Source organism: Hoplias malabaricus, chromosome 5, assembly GCF_029633855.1.
Source record: "Hoplias malabaricus isolate fHopMal1 chromosome 5, fHopMal1.hap1, whole genome shotgun sequence".
NCBI lineage: Eukaryota > Metazoa > Chordata > Actinopteri > Characiformes > Erythrinidae > Hoplias > Hoplias malabaricus.
In genome coordinates, this window is record NC_089804.1 from 35,581,230 (window position 1) to 35,599,846 (window position 18,617).

Here is an 18,617-nt window from a genome sequence, read left to right on the forward strand (position 1 = left end):
GTGTCTCTCTGTCTGTTTGTCGACTGTCTGTCTCTTGTCTGTCAAATCATCTAGGCCTTAAATTAAGTTTTATCTATAATTTATTAATCAAATTTTGTCTAGAATTTATTAAGTCAGCAAATCTGTTTACTTTTGGTTTCTCTTTAAAATAAATAATAGTTCTCTCTTTTATTGTGCAAAGAAAAAATACTGTATCACCCCCTGTTCTTTCTTTAGTTTATTACACATCTGTCAGAATCACTACACAAACCTACTGTGAAACCTCCACATGCACAGTCTAGAGATCAACTAATAAACACCACTTACCATAATCAGTCTCTCTCTCTCTCTCTCTCTCTCTCTCTCTCTCAGATTACTTGAACTGTAATGATGATGATGAGGTGAAGGTGAGAGAGTGTTGTGACTGACTGCTGCACTGGTGATTAAAACTGATTTCAGCTTCAGTCTGGAGAACGACGGAGAGCTGTGAGGATCTAAACACACATTTTCAGCCAACTCTCCCTCGGGCCACCAGCGATTCCTCTCTGTCTCTCTCTCCACCTCTCCTTCTCTCCCTCTTTTAGTCCCAGCAGCTCTTTTCATGTTTGATTTTAGGCAGCAGCTCCATCCATCTTGTATTATTAACCTCTTTGGGCTTTGACCACAAATCAACGGTTGTTGTATTATTGTTATTATTGTTGTTATTATTATTATTGTTGTTTTTTCATTGAGGTTTTTCACTGTTTATTTTACTTTTATTTTTGGAAAAATAGCAAAGGCAATGACAACAAGACACTTTTTATATGAATACTTTCATTTTACTCTAGAGAATCAGACACGCAAATTTTATTCAGATATTAATTGTGTAAAGCGTGGTTTTATAAACGCAGCAGAGCAGAGAGAAAGGAGCTTCAAAAGGAAAGTTGTTTTGTTTTAATAATGTTTACATGTCATCATTTTTAGCCAAACAAACATCACACGTCGCCCCGCATGGTGGGAGACAGCAGATTATATTAGAGTAGTAAATAACCTCCACACAGTCTCATGACATTCCTTTTTTAAATGAAATGAAAATCATTTAAAAAAATAGAAAATCTAGAAAAAGAAAAAAAAAAAGAGGAGAACGTTCTGAATTTGAACTGATATTTAATGTCTGTGTAAAAGTAGATCCCCCTCCCCCTGTCCCTCACGGATATTTTTTGCGTTGTTTGTGCCTTTATTTCCATTTTGTTGTCTTTCTTCACCTCCTCTACTGTACACATTGTCACCATGTAAGGAGATATAGTTATTAACTAATGAGTTGAAAATCTAATTCATTAAAATAAAAAAGGTAGGTTTTTTGGTAAAGATTAAAATGCTTTGAAAAGTCCTATATAATGATTTAATTTAAATAAAAGTTAAGTCACTCAACTTCATTTTGTCTTTATTTTGTTTTTATAATGTGTTCCAATGTTTCCTTCATGAACACTTGAAATTTGGACATGCTCACACTGCCATCTAGGGAAAACTTCTGGGAATAGCAGAGGTGGTTTATTTATTAGAGGTGGGTCTCTGAGTAAAGCCACTGATATAAAGTCCAGTCAGAAATGCCTGCTATAATATGTTGTATTATGAAAAGAATTGCTTGTTCAGTACATGTGCAAGTTAATGTGAAGATCTGGAGCCCACCAACCCACACACTGTGAAACAAGCCCCAGTCAGTTTTCTGTGTGCTGCCCAAGTCAGAAAACATGGGATAAAACAAGCTGTTCTGATTCTGCTCTGCTTCTGACGTCAAATGTAGAGATTTTAGAAGTGCTCCGCCCCTTCGTCTGAGTCTGTCCAATCACAGCGCTGGACCCAAATGTGGAGAATTAAGAGTACTGAGTAAAAAAGGAGAAAACATGAACGGAGAAGAAAGAGGGCTGAGTGAAAACAGCTAAATCCGGAGCTTCTGCTCCCACTCCTCACTGCTGTGAGCTCGGGGTTGGGGTGAACAGCGAGTGGCTCATTATCATTTAAAGGAACAGGTGCTGAAAGCGGGGGTTCTGAACAGGGCTGTTTACACGGGGAGAACGCTGCTGTGGGGCTTCAACCAAAGGAGAACGTCCACTGTGGAGAAGAGATTACGTTCAAAGGGTTTTGTAATAATGGTAATTATAAAATAATGACTATATTTATTTTTCTGTTTGACATATCGAGATCACAGCTTTACTGTCCACACAGGAAGACTGATACAAGTGTGTGTCCAATGTAGAGGTGGGGGTCTGACATCTTTTCAGTGATTTCTGACACAGGCTTTAGGCTTTATCTGGATTATATTTGTATTGAAACCTTCAGTGTGGGCTCTGGTTACCTCCCGTCCACTCTGCGGTCATCTGAGCGCTGATGGGATTACACACAAAGCAAATGATGGGATCTAGATATAACTGAAGATGAAAGATTGATGATGTGACGAGTGTTGTGTAATCTGCCTGGGAGGATTCACCTGTCCCTCAGCCCAATCTCCGGCTGGTCCTTTATCCCCCGCACTGAGCTTCTGGAAGCACAGATAAGATCCAGTGCGTTAGCAATAATCCTGTGATGATCAACTGTTTATGATCCGCTGTGTTCAGGGCTACTGTTGATTACAGCAGAGTGGGGAATTACAGCAATGCTTTTTTTTATTATTATTATTTTCTTAATTCATTCATTCATTATCTGTAACCCTTATCCAGTTCAAGGCTGCGGTGGGTCCAGAGCCTACCTGGAATCATTGGAGGGGGCGCCAGTCCTTCTCAGGGCAACACACACACACACACTTACGGACACTGAGTTGCCAATGCACCTGCCAACGTGTGTTTTTTGGACTGTGGGAGGAAACCGGAGCACCCGGAGGAAACCCACGCAGACACGGGGAGAACACACCAACTCCTCACAGACAGTCACCTGGAGCAGGAATTTAACCCACAACCTCCAGGTCCCTGGAGCTGTGTGACTGCGACACTACCTGCTGCACCACCGTGCCGCCCTATTTTTTTATTTATTTTTTAATTTTATTCTGAAATGTAAATTTGTGGATGGCGCGGTGGTGCAGCAGGTAGTGTCGCAGTCTCACAGCTCCAGGGACCTGGAGGTAATGAATGAATGTATGTATATTTGTGTGAGTGTGGGGGTGGCGCTATACACACATGCACACACACCTCCTTCAGTCTACAGTCCTGAAGAAATTCTAATATTGACTTCATACCCGGTGGCGTCACTCAGTCCAGCACAGAGGAGAAAAGGATTCTGGACGACAGACTCGGACACTTTATAAGGAACCGGTCCACAGCAGCACCACTGGAAATAGATTCTGTATTTGGTGCCAGGATCGGAAAGGTCCAGCCCTGTTTATGACCTAACAAACTGATTTAAAGCTCTACAATTATATCAAACAACTGAAGTAAGTACAGTGTAAATACTGTGGTCAATAAAAGACTTAGCACGGGTTACAGTACACTGTAAAAGTACTACTTTTATTACACGTCCCACTGTTTTCTACTCCTGCATCTTCTGGGCTATTACTGATATTAATTCTATAGTTACAGTAGTGATATATCTACTGCAGTTACTTCTATTGGTTTAGTTTAGTCTCTCTCGTAATTGTAGGATGTAGTAAGTAAAATGGGCAGCAGAGGGCGCCCATGTCCACGTTGTTCAATCACGTTCGTCCATAATCCTATGGACATCTGTACTCAGAAATGTGTGTGTGTGTGTGTGTGTGTGTTTATATACCAGATTTCCTTGACGTTGTTGGAACCAATATATATTTACACTGTTACAGTACGGGGAAAGTGTTATTGTCAGGATTAAGGTTAGGTTTAGACTGCTAGTAGTTAAGTTTAGTTTAATTCCACTCTGACTGAAAGTAGATGAATGCAATGTTCCAACAACGCTCAACATTTCACATCTGATGTTCCCGCTTTAAATTATGTCCACGTTTATGCCGAACTGGCCACCGGAAGACGTCAGATATAATAATGCCATACACGTTGTGTAAATAGGTCAATGATTGATAAATACGAATGCATATATATAAAGTTTTCAGTGATAAAGGTTTTTTTAATGAAAAAAGTAATAAGTAAAAATAAAAACCCGTCCCCAAACTTCTGACCCCTGCGCTGGAGTTTTTGAATGTTGCGAGAGCTGTGGTTTTTGAGAAAGTCTGGAAGCGCCGCTCGGGTTTCACGCGCTCTGATTGGCCAGCGGTTGGGTCGCCCCGCGCTGATTGGCTGAGGCTCGTAACGTGGGTAGGAGTAAAGGGGCGAGCTGTGCAGCTGCGGCGGCAGAACAGCTGGAGGCGCGTGAGCGGGAGCATCAGCCGCGAGACTTTGGGGTTATTTCTCTGAGGTGGAGAGTTTACTGAAGAGTTCAGAGCAGACTGTGGAGAACTACAGCAGTGCACCAGACACTGACTTGGACCTTCATCATCATCATCATCATCATCTAGCGACATGGTGAGTGTCTTATAACCTGTTTGTAATGCATTTATTCACAAATCCATCTAATGCTCTGCATACTGTTAGCCTCGCTTCTCCCTGTTCTTCAGCGCTCAGGACCCCCACAGAGCAGGTATGACTCGGGTGGTGGATCATTCTCAGCGCTGCAGTGACACTGACGTGGTGGTGGTGTGTTAGTGTGTGTTGTGCTGGTGCGAGTGGATCAGACACAGCAGTTAGAGTTTTTAATCCCTGCGTCCACTCACTGTCCACTCTGTGAGACGCTCCTCCCTCGTTGGTCCACCTTGTAGATGTAAAGTCAGAGACAGTAGCTCATCTGTCGCTGCACAGTTTCTGATGGACGTCAGTGACACAGGACGCTGTCGGCTGGATGTTTTTGGTCGGTGGACTATTCTCAGTCCAGACACTGAGGGGTTTAAAACTCCAGCAGCACTGCTGTGTCTGATCCACTCTACACCAGCACAACACCCACTAACCACCACCACGTCAGTGTCACTGCAGCACTGAGAATGATCCACCACCCGAGTCATACCTGCTCTGTGGGGGTTCTGAGCACTGAGGAACAGGGTGGACCATGTTGTTTAAGGATACTCTGATGCGGTGAGGACTGTGTGCCAGACTTCGGTAATCAGGAGTAGACAGATGTGTGAGGAAGGTCATGAGAGTTTCTTCCTGAAGAACAGACACTTTTTTGGGATGAAACCTGTATCGCAATCTGAATCCAAATCCAGCTCTAATCATAAACGGGTCGGTGCTTGGTTTTGGGGTTCAAGGTTTAGCTTTAATTAATGCACAACTTTAGCGTTAGTGCTGATCTGCAGAACTTTGATCTGAAGCTTTCCCATGTTCGGACAGCTGCTGACAACTGAGGGTTTGTTAAAGTGGCTGAAGGCTGGTGAACAGTGTCCAGAGCGGGGCGTATCTAATGTCTTTGCTTTCAGCCAATCAGAGAAGAGTCCAAGGCCTGTGAAGTCCAGTAAGAGTGGTCAGGCTCAGGGTGTTATCATGAGGTCTGCCCTGGATTGTTGTGTTCACCCTGGGACCGTAGATGACAGACAGTGGACGGTGGTCTGCTTGTTTCATCCCCTTGTTTTTCTTCTCCAGTTTAACTGTGGCTAGCGCCAGGTGTGTAGTTAGCAGAGCTCAGCACACTCGGAGGAGAACCTTAACACTAATCGCTCTGATCATACGTTTATTTACAGAATAATCAAAAAGAAATACTGCCCCCCAACAACCCCCAACCCTCCCCACCCCCGTATAACACAGCCTCCCACCTCACCCCAGACATCAGACCTGTGACATCACACCCATGATATGAGGGAGATGGGATAATTACAAACACAAAAACATGTTTAGAATATGAGTATTGCCCTAATGCTCAGTGAGTCAGTGTGATATTGCTATTGGCCAATCAGAGCAGACGTCTGGCTCAGTGCGAGTGTGTGTGTGTGTATGTGAGGAGTCACTTCAGGAAGATTTTCCCACTGTCTGAAGTAATGACACCATCCCAAGTGTCCAATAAGACTCCATCTTCTTTGAGAATTAGGAGTGTCCAGGAGTCCATTAGAGCCCAAGTGTCCTCTCTCTTTCTCTCAGATCTGGCAGTTAGTGTTCTCCTCCAAGCGTGATGAGCTGTGCACTGGAGGCTTGTGGTCCTCACTCTGGGGGGCTGTGTGTGTGATTAGGGGAAGAGTTAGCTTGTGTGTGAGTAGTTAGTGTGGTTAATGTTACTATAATGACTCAGGTGTGTCAGATTGGGAGGGTTTTTCCCCGCTCTCCTCCAGGGTGGAGCTGTGTGTGGAGCCGGGTGCGTCTCTGTTCTGTGGCTCTCTGAGTGAACGAAGTGGCGCAGGGCCTTTGTTGGCGCTTCAAGTCTGAGCTTGTCCAAGCAGCTCCTCGGGAAAACAAAATCCCAGGCTTGTGTTCGTGACCCATTTTCCAGGTCACTTTCCAGGATGTTTTTTAAACATCCACCTTCAGATTCCTGTCAGCTGGTGGCGGAGAGTGTGGCGATCTGGAGGGGATTTTACCACACTTCATTCAGTCCACATTAATGTATAGATCTAGAGCCCACCAACCCACACACTGTGAAACAAGACCATCCAGTCAGTTTTCTGTGCGCTGTCCAAGTCTGAAAACATGGGATAACATGAGCCGTTCTCAATCTGCTCTGCTTCTGACATCAGGTGCAGAGACTTTAGAATTGTCCCACCCCTTCGTCTGAGTCTGTCCAATCACAGCGCTGGACCCAACCAGTGTGGAGAAGTAATAGCACTGAGTAAAAAAGGAGAAAACAAAAACGGAGAAGAAAGAGAACTGCGCTAAAACAGCTAACTCCAGAGCTGCTGCTCCTCGCTCCTCACTGCTGTGCGCTCAGGTCAGGGGTGAACAGCGAGCAGCTCATTATCATTTAAAGGGACAGGCGCTGAAAGTGGGAGTTCTGAACAAGGCTGTTTACACAGGGGGAGAACACTGCTGTGGGGCTTGTGGGGTTTTGACCAAAGCAGGTCACAGACGTTTCATTAGGAACAGAAAGCACACACGGATTGCAGTGAGCTCCCTGGAAGAGGGTTTTCCTTCTCTCAGTTAGTTCCAGTTTGAAAGACAGTAAAATGTTTGTTTTTGGTCTGAACTCTTCCCTAACTCAGGATCCGTGTGCAGTGTGTTGTGTGGTGTAAATCCCGGAGGCTTTGCGGCTTCTCCACCAACCTCTCCAACATTTTTCCAGCCTTAAACCTGGCAGCTTCCTCTCCATCTGCTGGAGGTCTTTTAGAGGCAAAGCTCTCCTCCTCCTCCTCCTCCTCTTAGAGGCTTCCAAATAATCAGAAACATCTGGAACCTCTGTGGAAGGGTTCAGACGAGAGTCTCCTGAAGAAATCTTAGTGGAGAACAATGAGAGATTTCTGCGTGTGTGTGTGTGTGTGTTTTTCTTTTTCAAAAACGTTTTGACAAAAAATGAAATGTACAGGGAAATTTGAGCAGTCACCAGCTAAATGCAGATTAGAAACTAGCCCTGAATTCATTCTGGTCTACAGTGTCTTCTTAGCGAGGTGCAGTGTTAGCGACCACGTTAGCATGCTAATGTAGCACACATCAGACCCTAAACATTTGACTTTTGGCTCCATTGGGAAAACCTGTGTCCCTTTGATTTCTTGCTACTAAAATACATCTAAAAAAATCAGAGAAACCTAACCCCTCTTCTCTTCTCAATCTTCCGCCAGCTGTGTCTCCAAGACTCCAGCAGCTGTCTCCGGGAGCAGATGCGTTACATGATGCGATCTCTTCAGGATCTGAAGCACCTGCGCCGGACTTGCATTGCAGCGCCCCCTGTAGGCCTGGCTGCGCCTCGGCCTCGCGCCTGCAAGCTTCTGATCGCACAGAGGGAACGTCGTTCCAGGCTCAGGAGCAGCGATGCTAGCGAGTCTAGCAGCTATGACTCGGCCTGCTGCCTGTCGGGCCCCATGGAGAACGAGAGTGGAACTGCAGGCGGTCACCCAGTGGTCAGTTCTCCCAGCAGCGAGAGAAGCTTGGAGCTCGACTCGGGATATTCAGAGAACTCCTGGAGGGATGAGGTTGTGGTGCTTCGTCGCTCTAGAAATGTTCGTGTGTCTTCGTCGGCTTGTCTCCGGACCAATCAGATCCAGAGTGAGAGTGTCCGGACTCGACCCAAATCCACTTCAGATGCCTGTTTAGAGAGGTGGACATCGTTTGAAGCCTCAAATGACCCTGAGGACTGGACGACAGCTTTGTTAACAAGAGGACGCAACCGCCAGCCACTGGTTCTCGGAGACAACAGCTTTGCTGACCTCGTACAGAACTGGATGGACTTGCCAGATGTTCCAGAACGTCCGTCCGAAGCCAAAGAGTCCAAGCCTAATATGGGCCGGCGCCTGGCTAAAGACTTTCTGGTCAACGTGAGGCGGAGATTAGCCGGTATTTCACAGAACATGAAGTCGGACCCTTCCAAGCTCAACAAGCGTCTGTCATGTCAGATGGACCTTCCAAGAAAAGTCCCCTTCTTTCACAAGTCTCACATCGGCCTCAACGAGCTGGACACAGACTTTTACCGCTTCACTGCCCTCATGAAGACGGGTAGCCGGCAGCCAATCATCTGTAACGACATCATCGGATACATATGAGGCTAAACCTGAGCTCTGACTGAACAGACTCTTCTGAACTGACACTGTTTTATGCACATGTTAATTATGCTATGTATATTTGCCCATGCTAATAATAAAAATAATTATAAACAAATAAAATTAAAGGCTTTGGATTATGATCCCACATTTCACCACTCGGGGGTTATTCTCACCCACAGTGCTCTAATGAACCCCATCTTGCAAACTAGCTTTTTCAATCTAAGCTTACTACACTTTCAGACTGTTGTCATGGTGAATTTGTGTCAAAACACAGGTCCCAGGATTCGTAAATATTGTTCAAATTCTATTTGTTAGTCCTACAATTTGTGTTATATATGTTTGAGGAATTCACATAAATATCTGGCAACCCAATGTAAAAGAAATCTTCCCCTAAATACAACTCCAACCGTAACCTTAACTTTCACCCTAAACTTAATCAGAAAAGTAACTCTAAACTTCAAAAGATTAGAAACGACTGTGTTTGTGCTTGTTTAATGCTATCGCTAACACCTAGCTCTGAAGCTAGCCCTATATTTAGCTCTAAACTTAGCTATAATCCTAACAATAAGCTGCAAAAGATTAGGAACAGTAGTGGTTTGTGTGTGTTAAACACTAACACCTAACCCTAAACCTAATCCTAAACTTACCTCAGTGTAAGCACTAAAATATTAAAAACTGCAGTTTTGTGTTTATCGCTAACAGAAAACTGCACTGTTTTGTAGCTGTTCTTCAGGTTCCTAACAGATGTGAGCATGCTTAGTGACTGTAAAATAGCTACAAACTATGATGAACCAAATGTTTAAATGTTACAAATTACTGGGGCAGCGTTTTTAGTAAAATAATGTGCTCATTTAAAGAGATCATTACAGTCCCTGTTTTTTTAGGGACAGGCTGAAATAGCCAAAGCCTTTCTACAAAGCTAATGGGACGTCATTAGTGGACAAAGGCTTCAGGGGCATTTAAGTGAAGAAAGACATGTTTTTGAGTGAGGAGCTTCTGCAGAGAGGGTCATAAAATATGCCCATACTTACTCATTTATATCCTCCTAATACCTCCCTCCATTATGGTGGTCTTAGTGGTAGTGGGGGGGGTTCTTAACTTGAATGGAAGATGTAGCTCAGTGGACAGGAATGCTGTGTACTCAGAGGTGCTGCTGCTTTCCGTGGAGAGGGAAAAGGGAAGAAGGAGGACAACAGAGGTATTTATTAGAAAGAGAGAGAGAGAGAGAGAGAGAGAGAGAGAGAGAGACAGCTAGAAGACCCAAGTCACACACATCCTTTCAGTAAATACCTGCCCAATTCATCCAGAAATGTAGTGTTCAGCCACATGCTGGAGTTCTGTAGCCTTACCATTAGGATACAATACATTACCTTGTCAATGAATGTAGGATTTATTAAGTATCATTTCATCTTTTTGTCCTTTTTTTCTTTTTCTTCTTTATCCTCTTCTCTATACTTTTACATCATCTTGTTCTTTTCTCTTTCTTCTACGTCTTTGCCTCTTCAGCTTCCTCTTCCATTGCTCTTCCTGTGTTTTGCTCCTGTTTCTCTCAATATTCTCTTATATTCATATCCTCTTCCTTCGTCTTCATATTCTTCTCCTTTTACTTTTGCTTCTATTTCTTCTACATTTTTCTTCACCTCTTCTTCTACTCCTCCTCCACCTTCTTCTTTTGTTTCTTCTTCTTCAATCAGCCGTAACACGTCTGGAGTGTGAAGTTTGCTTCTTTAGTTTTGCTCTGGCGCTAATGAAGTCGTTTAGAGGTCAGTGTCCACATGCTCAGGGATCACGTCGCTCTGGTTTGTTTTTAAAGGCTTGGTTTCAGTGAAATCTCTCCTTTGGATCTTAAAGCGAGCCCTGGCCGAGTAACGCTTCACCGCTGGCTCGTGATTAAAGTCCAGGCCTGATGTAAAAATTAAAAGTGAAATGATTTATGACCTCGATCCTGCTCTTGAGTTACAGCAAACCCCTCTCCCTCAGACAGGGTCAGAGCCAGAGTGGGGGTCCGGGGTCAGACTCGACCTTTCATGTCCTGATGAACGTGGCTGGGGATTGAAATCCAATACTTTTTCAATTACTTCAGTAAAACAAGAATACAAACCTTGAAAGAACACTGGGTAAGAGCTGGTATTTTTGCTCCTGGGCTCCCCCTACATTCACAGAGTGTAATTCACTTTTACAGCACTGTCCTGAAATCAAGGGTAGATGAGGAGGAAGGGTGCAGTTTCTGCAGTGTTGAGCCCAGAGTAACAGAGATTCTATCTCCCAGCTTAGTGGAGCAGCACAATGATTTACTTGTGTGTTTTTGTGTGTGTGTGTGTGTGTGTGTGTGAGAGAGAGAGAGAGAGAGAGAGAGAGAGAGAGAGACAGGGAGAGGGATGATGCCATGTGTGTTTAGTCTTTACTGTTTAATCTGTCTGAATGAGGCTCTGATAAAGCCTGCTCCACTCCTCTACAGTCACACTCCCAGTTAAACCTCGTAACTCTGAGCTGAAGAGCTTTGGGTCTGAAGCAGAGTTTCTCCAGCGCTGACAGAGTACGGACCTGTTCCTTCAGAGCCGCCAGATTTTTAATCTTTAACGAACAATTCAGCACATCTTCAAAGCTCAGGAAAAAAGCCTAAAAGTTCCACACCGACCGCCTCCGCCTCCAACATTAGTTTTTATTATTATTAATGTTCAGAAAATCAAGCATTTATTCACAACATGCACAACCTCCACAAATCAGGCCACTCATTAAATCTTAAAGATTCCCTTGTGAGGATCCAAACTGTTCAACAAAAGTTGTTTTAATTAGAATTTCAAGCCGTCCTCAGCCCTCAGATTTAAACCAGCTGTTTCTCTTATCTGATATATGACTGAAATATGCAAATGAGCTTTGTTCTGATTGGCTGCCATTAACACTGTGGCTCCTTCATCCCCTACACTTTTTACATGTTATATGGTATTCGTATGCTATATATTGAGCTGCTGCATTTTTTTTAATTAGTAATTATTTTGACGTGGTCTGATTGTTTATTTATATTAGTGACTTTTATTTTATATTTTAATAATAATTTGAGCTATTTTTGAATGTGTCTTAGAGCTCAGGAAGCTCAGAGAAATAATTTGTTTTAGAAGTGTGACAAAATTAACATATGACTTATTCTCAGTTTATATTAAATGTGACTTAAGTATAATTTAAATGACGTATTAGAAGTGATTTAGTACAAATTAGTGGTTGCAAAATAACACATTAAGCATGCTTTCATTTTTGACAAGTGTCTCCAATCAGAACATCTGGAAGTGTGAGAGTGGTTTGTGTTAGGGTCAGGTCTGTGGAGAGAAGGGAATCAGATGAGATCAACTAAACTATACACAATGATTTGGGAGGATTTTGTGTGTGCCGAGCTTTACTCACTTTATGGGGACCCACACGTTTCTGCCCTTTTAGCTGCATGGTTTGTGCAAAACCTTCCCCTGAAAAGGGGAGAATGTGAGAATGTGCACACACACACACACACACACACACACACACACACACACACACACACACACACACACTAAAGCTATAAATGTGTTTGCTAACTATGGGAGCAACATTGTGTGTGTGTGTGTGTGTGTGTGTGTGTGTGTGTGTGTGTCAGCTAATGTAGCAGAATTGGCTGTCAGTGTTCTCCCCTGAGTGTGTTGACATTGTGTGTAAAGTGTGTAAACAGTGTCAAAATCTCAAAACATATTGTTCCCTGTCCAAACTTTACATGGAAAATTAGCTGCTGTAATTTAAGAGCCTTGTTTATAAATTAGGGCAACAACACAGGGCAGCCAATCAGAGCAGATTTCATTTACATATATCAGTCTTAAAAGCCCAGAAACAAAACAGTTTGAAAGCTGCAAATGTGGAAATAAAATTACAGCACAGGAGAAATGTGGGATCATTAAGGCTGCCATGTCTGCATCCAGATGTTTGCATGTGGTCAGTGCGAGGGTGTCGTCCAATCTGCAGCAGTGTGCAGTCTTAGAGACCCCTGCAGTGTCCAACCCTGTGTTTGTAAACATGTTTAAAACCTCCAGCTTGAAAAAGAGCCCTCAATAAGTCCACTGACCCTCTGGCGGTCCAGCTCAATCCTGCTCACCACTGACCACAGATAATCCCCCAATAATCAAACTGGCATCAGCAAAGAAAAGAGGCCAGAGGCTGAAGATGAAGAGAGGGATGAACACACTCCACATCTGCAGTGTCGCACTCCTCTGAGACGTCAACATGACGTCAACATTCACCTTTAAAGAGTCACATGAACTTTTAAACTTTTCATTTTAAACACAAAGTCTACGAACACAAAGTCTGTGGGAAACGCTGTTCTCTTTGGTTTATGTTCAGTTCTCCACACCTTCTAAAGTGGAATGGTATGTTTGAGGAAAAAAAGCCTAGCTGTCTGTAAGTTTTCGTTCACTGTTGGAAGAGAGAGAGAGAGAGAGAGAGAGAGAGAGAGAGAGAGGGTGAGAGAGGGTGTGAGAGAGAGAGAGGTGTGTGAGAGAGAGAAGGGTGAGAGAAAGAGAGAGAGAGAGGAGAGAGAGAGAGAGAGGGAGAGAGAAGGGTGAGAGAAAGAGAGAGAGGGGTGAGAGAGAGAGAGAGAGAGAGAAGGGTGAGTGAAAGAGAGAGAGGGAGGGGTGAGAGAGAGAGAGAGAGAAAGAGCGAGAGAGAGAGAGAGAGAGAGAGAGAGAGAGAGAGAGAAAGCTTAGCATACTGGACCGAGAGACTTTGTTTTTGTTATTTTTTAAAAACTCATTTACAGACACTGGGGTTTTATAAACACATCATACTTTCCAGCACAAACTGACTGCAGAGTAACAAATGGTGAAGAAACCGTTTTTTTAAAATTACAATCATGAACGTTGCCTTTTTAATACGTAAAAGTTTAATACGTCTAGTGGGTGTTCATTTCAGTTCAGAAGCAACAAGCTGCAAGCAGTGAAACCTTTGAATATAAGCAAGAAACGTCCTCAACACACACTGGCCATTTTATCAGAAACCCCTGTCTTGCTGGTGTACAGTTAGAGGTTAACGCTCTCTGAAGGAGAAAAAGAATGATAGAGGAGAAATGGAAGGAAAAGAGATAGAGAAAAGAGGAGGAAAAGCAAACAGAAAGGAGGAGAAAGAGATGAGGGAGCAGGGGAGTAGAAATAGAAGGAGAAATGCCAAAAACAGAAGGAAGGGAAGATGAAGAAGGAGGAGGAAGAAGGAGGACGAGGAGTAAAGAGGAATAGAAGAAGCAGGATGAAGAAGAGTAAAAGGAGAGTAGTTAGATTTCAGACGGCCGGGGTGTAATACGCCGTGGCTGGAGGTCAGCACTGGTCAGAGACTGGACGTCTGTCCTGAAGGTGTGAAGTGTCCGGTCTCACTGTGACCCTCAGAGTTAATGTGTGTTTTGCTGGAAAAGTCTGGACTCTGTTTAACTGAGTGAAGGCCAGAGACGTTCTGGACCCTCCTGAACTGACCACCACACACACACACACACACACACACACACACACACACACACACACACACTGTTCCAACAGGAGCTATGACTTCTTCACAACAGAGTGTGAAGGCAGCTGTTAACCTCCATGGTCAGACACACACACGCACACACGCACACACACATGCCCTCAATGTAAACCATACCAGCATGTTTCTGTTCTAGAAACCATAAAACACACACATTTGGCAGCAGTCACTTAGAGTTTAGACTAATCACACACACACACACACGCACACACACACACACACACACATTCACTCTCTATCAAGTAATTATTCATTATTCCTTAAATTAGTAACAATACACAATGGAAATTGTACGCTTTGCACTTGGTTGATTTTCCTGATTGAGGCATAAAGGGTTTGATTTGTGTGTGTGTGTGTGTGTGTGTGTGTGTGTGTGTGTGTGTGTGTGTGTGTGCACGTGTGTTACCCCCTAATTACTGTGAACTCTAATGGACTGATGTTGATTAAGGGTTGTTTAAGTGGATTATTAATTCCTAAATGAGCTTTTATTGATTATCGCACTGTCGTCTTTGTTGTTAAAGGGCCAGTGCCATGGAAAGCGGATCCTTTGTGTGCGGTAATGTTTTAACATGTGGCTGTCACTCTTCTGTCTTTATTCTCACTGTGTGGAGCATAAGCTGCAAAAGCAGGTCATTTTCTTTTTCATTTGCATTTGTGATGTCACAAAAACCATGTACATCTCTGTAAATTGCAAATCTGACCCAGCTCTTCACACTGACGCCGTGAGTGAGGGAGATTTTCGATCATGGTATAAGACATGGTATCCTTAGGGTATCTAGAAAGGCGCTATATAAGTGTAACGATAACATGGCAGCCAATCAGAACAAAGCTCATTTGCATATTTCAGTCATATAACAGACAAGAGAAACAGCTGGTTTAAATCTGAGGGTTGTGAACGGCTTGAAATTGTAGTTAAAACAAATTTTTGTTGAACAGTTTGGGGCCTCACAAGTGAATCTTTAAGATTTAACGAGTGGCCTGATTTGTGGAGGTTGTAAATGTGTGTGTGTGTGTGCTTCTTTATCCATGCAGGAAGTGTGTTGATTGGGGTAAATCTAATAACTCTGTCATGAGGAGGATTAAAGCAGGGAGAGAGAGAGAGGAGGAAAATCCAGTCAGTGCTGGTATTCATGTCCTGAACAGGAAGTGAGTGACACTCGTTGATCAGCTCCTGACAAGTCTCGTGCTTCATGAGAACCTCCCGAGGCCTAAAGAACCGTGTCATGTGAGTTTCCAAGTATTCCCGGTGTTCACCTCCAGAAAATGGAAACGAAGAGAGTGCCACAACAGCTCAGTTCAGTTCTACAGCGTGGAGAATCATCAAAGGAGACATACTCACCCTTTTCTCCACCGTGGAACACAGCTCTGGTTCTTAATGAAACGTCTGTGACCTGCTTTGATCCAAACCCAACAAGCCCCACAGCAGCGCTCTACCCCTGTGTAAACAGCCCTGTTCAGAACTCCCGCTTTCAGTGCCTGTTCCTTTAAATGACAATGACCCGCTCGCTGTTCACCTCTGACCCGAGCGCACAGCAGTGAGGAGCGAGGAGCTGAAGCTCTGGTTTTTAGCTGTTTTTGCTCAGTTCTCTTTTTTCTCCGCGCTCGTTGTGTCTGTTTTGTTGAGCTTAACCTTCTCTTTGCGCTCTCACATAAACATGTGTCCAGCGCTGTGATTGGACAGACTCAGACGAGGGGGCGGGGCAATTCTAAAGTCTCAGCACTTGATGTCAGAAGTGGAGCAGAATCAGAACGGCTTGTTAATTCTTGTGTTTTCTGACGTAGGCAGCACACACAGTGTGTGGGTTGGTGGGCTACAAATCCAGTGTGTGTGTGTGTGTGTGTGTGAGAGAGAGAGAGAGAGAGAGAGAGAGAGAGAGAGAGAGAGAGAGAGAGTGAGTGAGAGAGAGACATGAAACTTGTTTAAATTGCAACTGAAGTTTCTGGTGACACATTTCCACTCTGACGTCCTAAAACTGACAGAAGGAAGCATTTCTCTGGCAGGGGGTTTACTGCCTTTCCAAAAATTTTCCAGAGAATGAGGGACTGTTCTGTGTAGATGTAGAGAATGACAGGGCAAAAGAGAGAGAGAGAGAGAGAGATGAATGAAGCATGTTTTAGCTCGCCACAAAATCTCTTACCTGTGCTCCTGAGGTTGGGAGCTCTCCCCCCCTCCTCCACCCATCATCTCTCTCTCTCATCTCTCTCTCTTTCTCTCTCTCTCGTCTCTCTCTCTCTCTCTCTCTCTCTCTCTCTCTCGAATGCTTTCTTAATAATCAAAATAGAGTCTTTGTGGTTACTTTATTAAAAACAGCTAATAGACCTGCCTGCATAAGGAGAATGTTAATGCATGCTTTTCCGTGTGTGTGTATGAAAGACAGAGACAGAGGGGGAGAGAGAAGCAGCACTCTTGACATGAAATAATTCCACATCAGTGCGTTAGAACTCTGAATAATTACAGAGCTCCATTCACACAAAAAGGGAGAGGGAGAGGGAGAGAGAGAGAGAGGGAGAGACTGAGGGGTAAATAGAGAGGGGAGTGATAGAGGTAGTTTAAGGTGAAGTAGAGTAATGGATGGAAATTATGCTGGGATTTGTGAGGGGCGTCACGTAACAATCTCTTAACTGTGTGTGTGTGTGTGTGTGTGTGTGTGTGTGTGCGTGTAATTTTGGGGAATTGCAGGGAGGGGTATTGGGGGGGAGCTTAGTCTCTGACAGAGAGAGGCACATTTAACACCTAAAGACTCTCTTCACTCTCTCTCTGAATGGAGATTTATGGTGCTTTTCCGCTGCATGGTCCCTGCTCGACCTGCTTCTCCATCAGGTCCTGGTCCTGGAACCGGGTTCTTTTTTAGTCCCTGTTCTCTCGTGGGTCAGAGTGAGCTGAGTAGGGACTAAACCTTGCAGAGCCCTGATTGTCCTGAGAGAGTCATCACTCTATGCCACGTGATGCAGACGTCCAGCACTAACTCTCCATCTGTAAAACCTCCACCTACAGCAGAGATCACATTTGTTTTTATCTGACTCTCGGTTCATTACGCCGTGTTCTTCTGAAGAGGTTCAAACGCTCCTTGGATCAGTGGCCGATGAAAGAGCTGGATGCTGCTTCAAGGAAGGAACTAACTCTACTGATCTGTCTGAACTGATGACAGAGCTGTGTTTAATCACAAACAACAACAACAACAACACGGCAAGAAAAGATGAGTAAACAACACTTAATGTTACTGCCGCCATTGTTGTGGTTTCCAAAGCCCACTGTTCCTGTTAGAGATGGGGTTTTGAGACGACCCTGGATACATTTCGGAGTTGGGGGTGGTGGGGGGGACATCTGTGAGTGGGGAACAGAACAGGGACCAAACACTGAGTAGAGTCTAGTATCATGCAGAGGAAAAGCGCCATTACTGATCAAATCTTTATGATCCTCACATTGTGGCCCTTGGATCCTTAGTGTGAACATTTCCCCTACTTCCAATACCTTGCTGTGTGACATGGCCCTCACCGCTGTGACCAGTTCATCAGTGTTCACTTCACTTCACCCCTCAGTGACTGTAATTGTCATTTGTGAATATAAATATATTTATTCTGTCTTTTTACATATTTATAAACATTCTTGTCATTTTTTTTCTTTTCTGCGCCTGGATTGAGTCAGTCCTCAGATGTGTTTACACTTAGCAGATGTGTGTGTGTGTGTGTGTGTGTTTAGTTCAGTGTTGGCCTCCCGTCGGGGTTCATGGGAAAAATAACAGAATAAGGGTTCTGGAGGCCAATAGAGGCATGGTATCCCACGATGCAGTGCTCCTCTGGGTCAGGATCCTTTTCCTGTCCATGATCCCCCACAGGCCAATAATAAATCTGAGAGAATAAATACAGAGATAAGTAAAGGGGTCTCAGGGGTCTCTCTCTCTCTCTCTCTCTCTCTCTCTCTCTCTCTCTCTCTCTCTCTCACACACACACACACACACACACACACACACACACACACTGCCTTGGTGCTAATGTGTTTATTGAAGTGATTTGTTTAATCGGATCTGTTTCTGTTTGGGTCCACACTGTAGCTCTGGATTCACACTGAGATTCTGTTGAGCGTCCCCTGCTCTCCTCCTCCTCCTCCTCCATTTTCTTCTTCTGTTTCCTTCTCCTCCTCCTCCTTCACCTTCTACTTTATCATAATCTTCATCGTCATTTTTAATCATTTCTTTTCATTTATCTCCACCTTCTTCTGCCCTTTTGTCTCTCCTTTTTTTCTTCTTAACCCTATCTTTTTATTCTCCATTTTACATTTTGGTTCCATGTGTAACTACACCGTTAAAGGACCACTACATAGTATTTTTACCTTAAAATTACAGCTTCAAAATCATTATGATTCTCTGTCATTGCTACTCCGGGCTCAGCACTGCAGGAACTGCACTATGTAACTTTTGGAAGAGGGTAGGAAACCACCCTGCTTCTCTCCTCTGCTGTTAAAATGAATTAAAATAGAGGGAGCTGTAGGAGCAAACAACCCCAATCTTAC

At 43.9% G+C, this 18,617-nt stretch overlaps 2 protein-coding genes across 2 annotated transcripts in view; both read left to right on the top strand.

Moving 5' to 3' along the window:
* Window positions 1-1,375, top strand: part of gnai2a (guanine nucleotide binding protein (G protein), alpha inhibiting activity polypeptide 2a) — a 58,714-nt gene extending 57,339 nt beyond the window's left edge. The window contains exon 9 of the mRNA XM_066670358.1: window positions 352-1,375. The gene's annotated coding sequence lies outside the window, so the exon portion shown is untranslated. The remainder of the gene's footprint in view (window positions 1-351) is intronic.
* Window positions 1,376-4,278: 2,903 nt separating this feature from the next.
* Window positions 4,279-8,659, top strand: inka1a (inka box actin regulator 1a). The gene is made up of 2 exons (XM_066672949.1): window positions 4,279-4,436; window positions 7,661-8,659. Exons 1-2 carry the CDS (start codon window positions 4,434-4,436, stop codon window positions 8,576-8,578), a joined length of 921 nt encoding a protein of 306 aa, XP_066529046.1. The 5' UTR covers window positions 4,279-4,433; the 3' UTR covers window positions 8,579-8,659.
* Window positions 8,660-18,617: the final 9,958 nt, after the last annotated feature.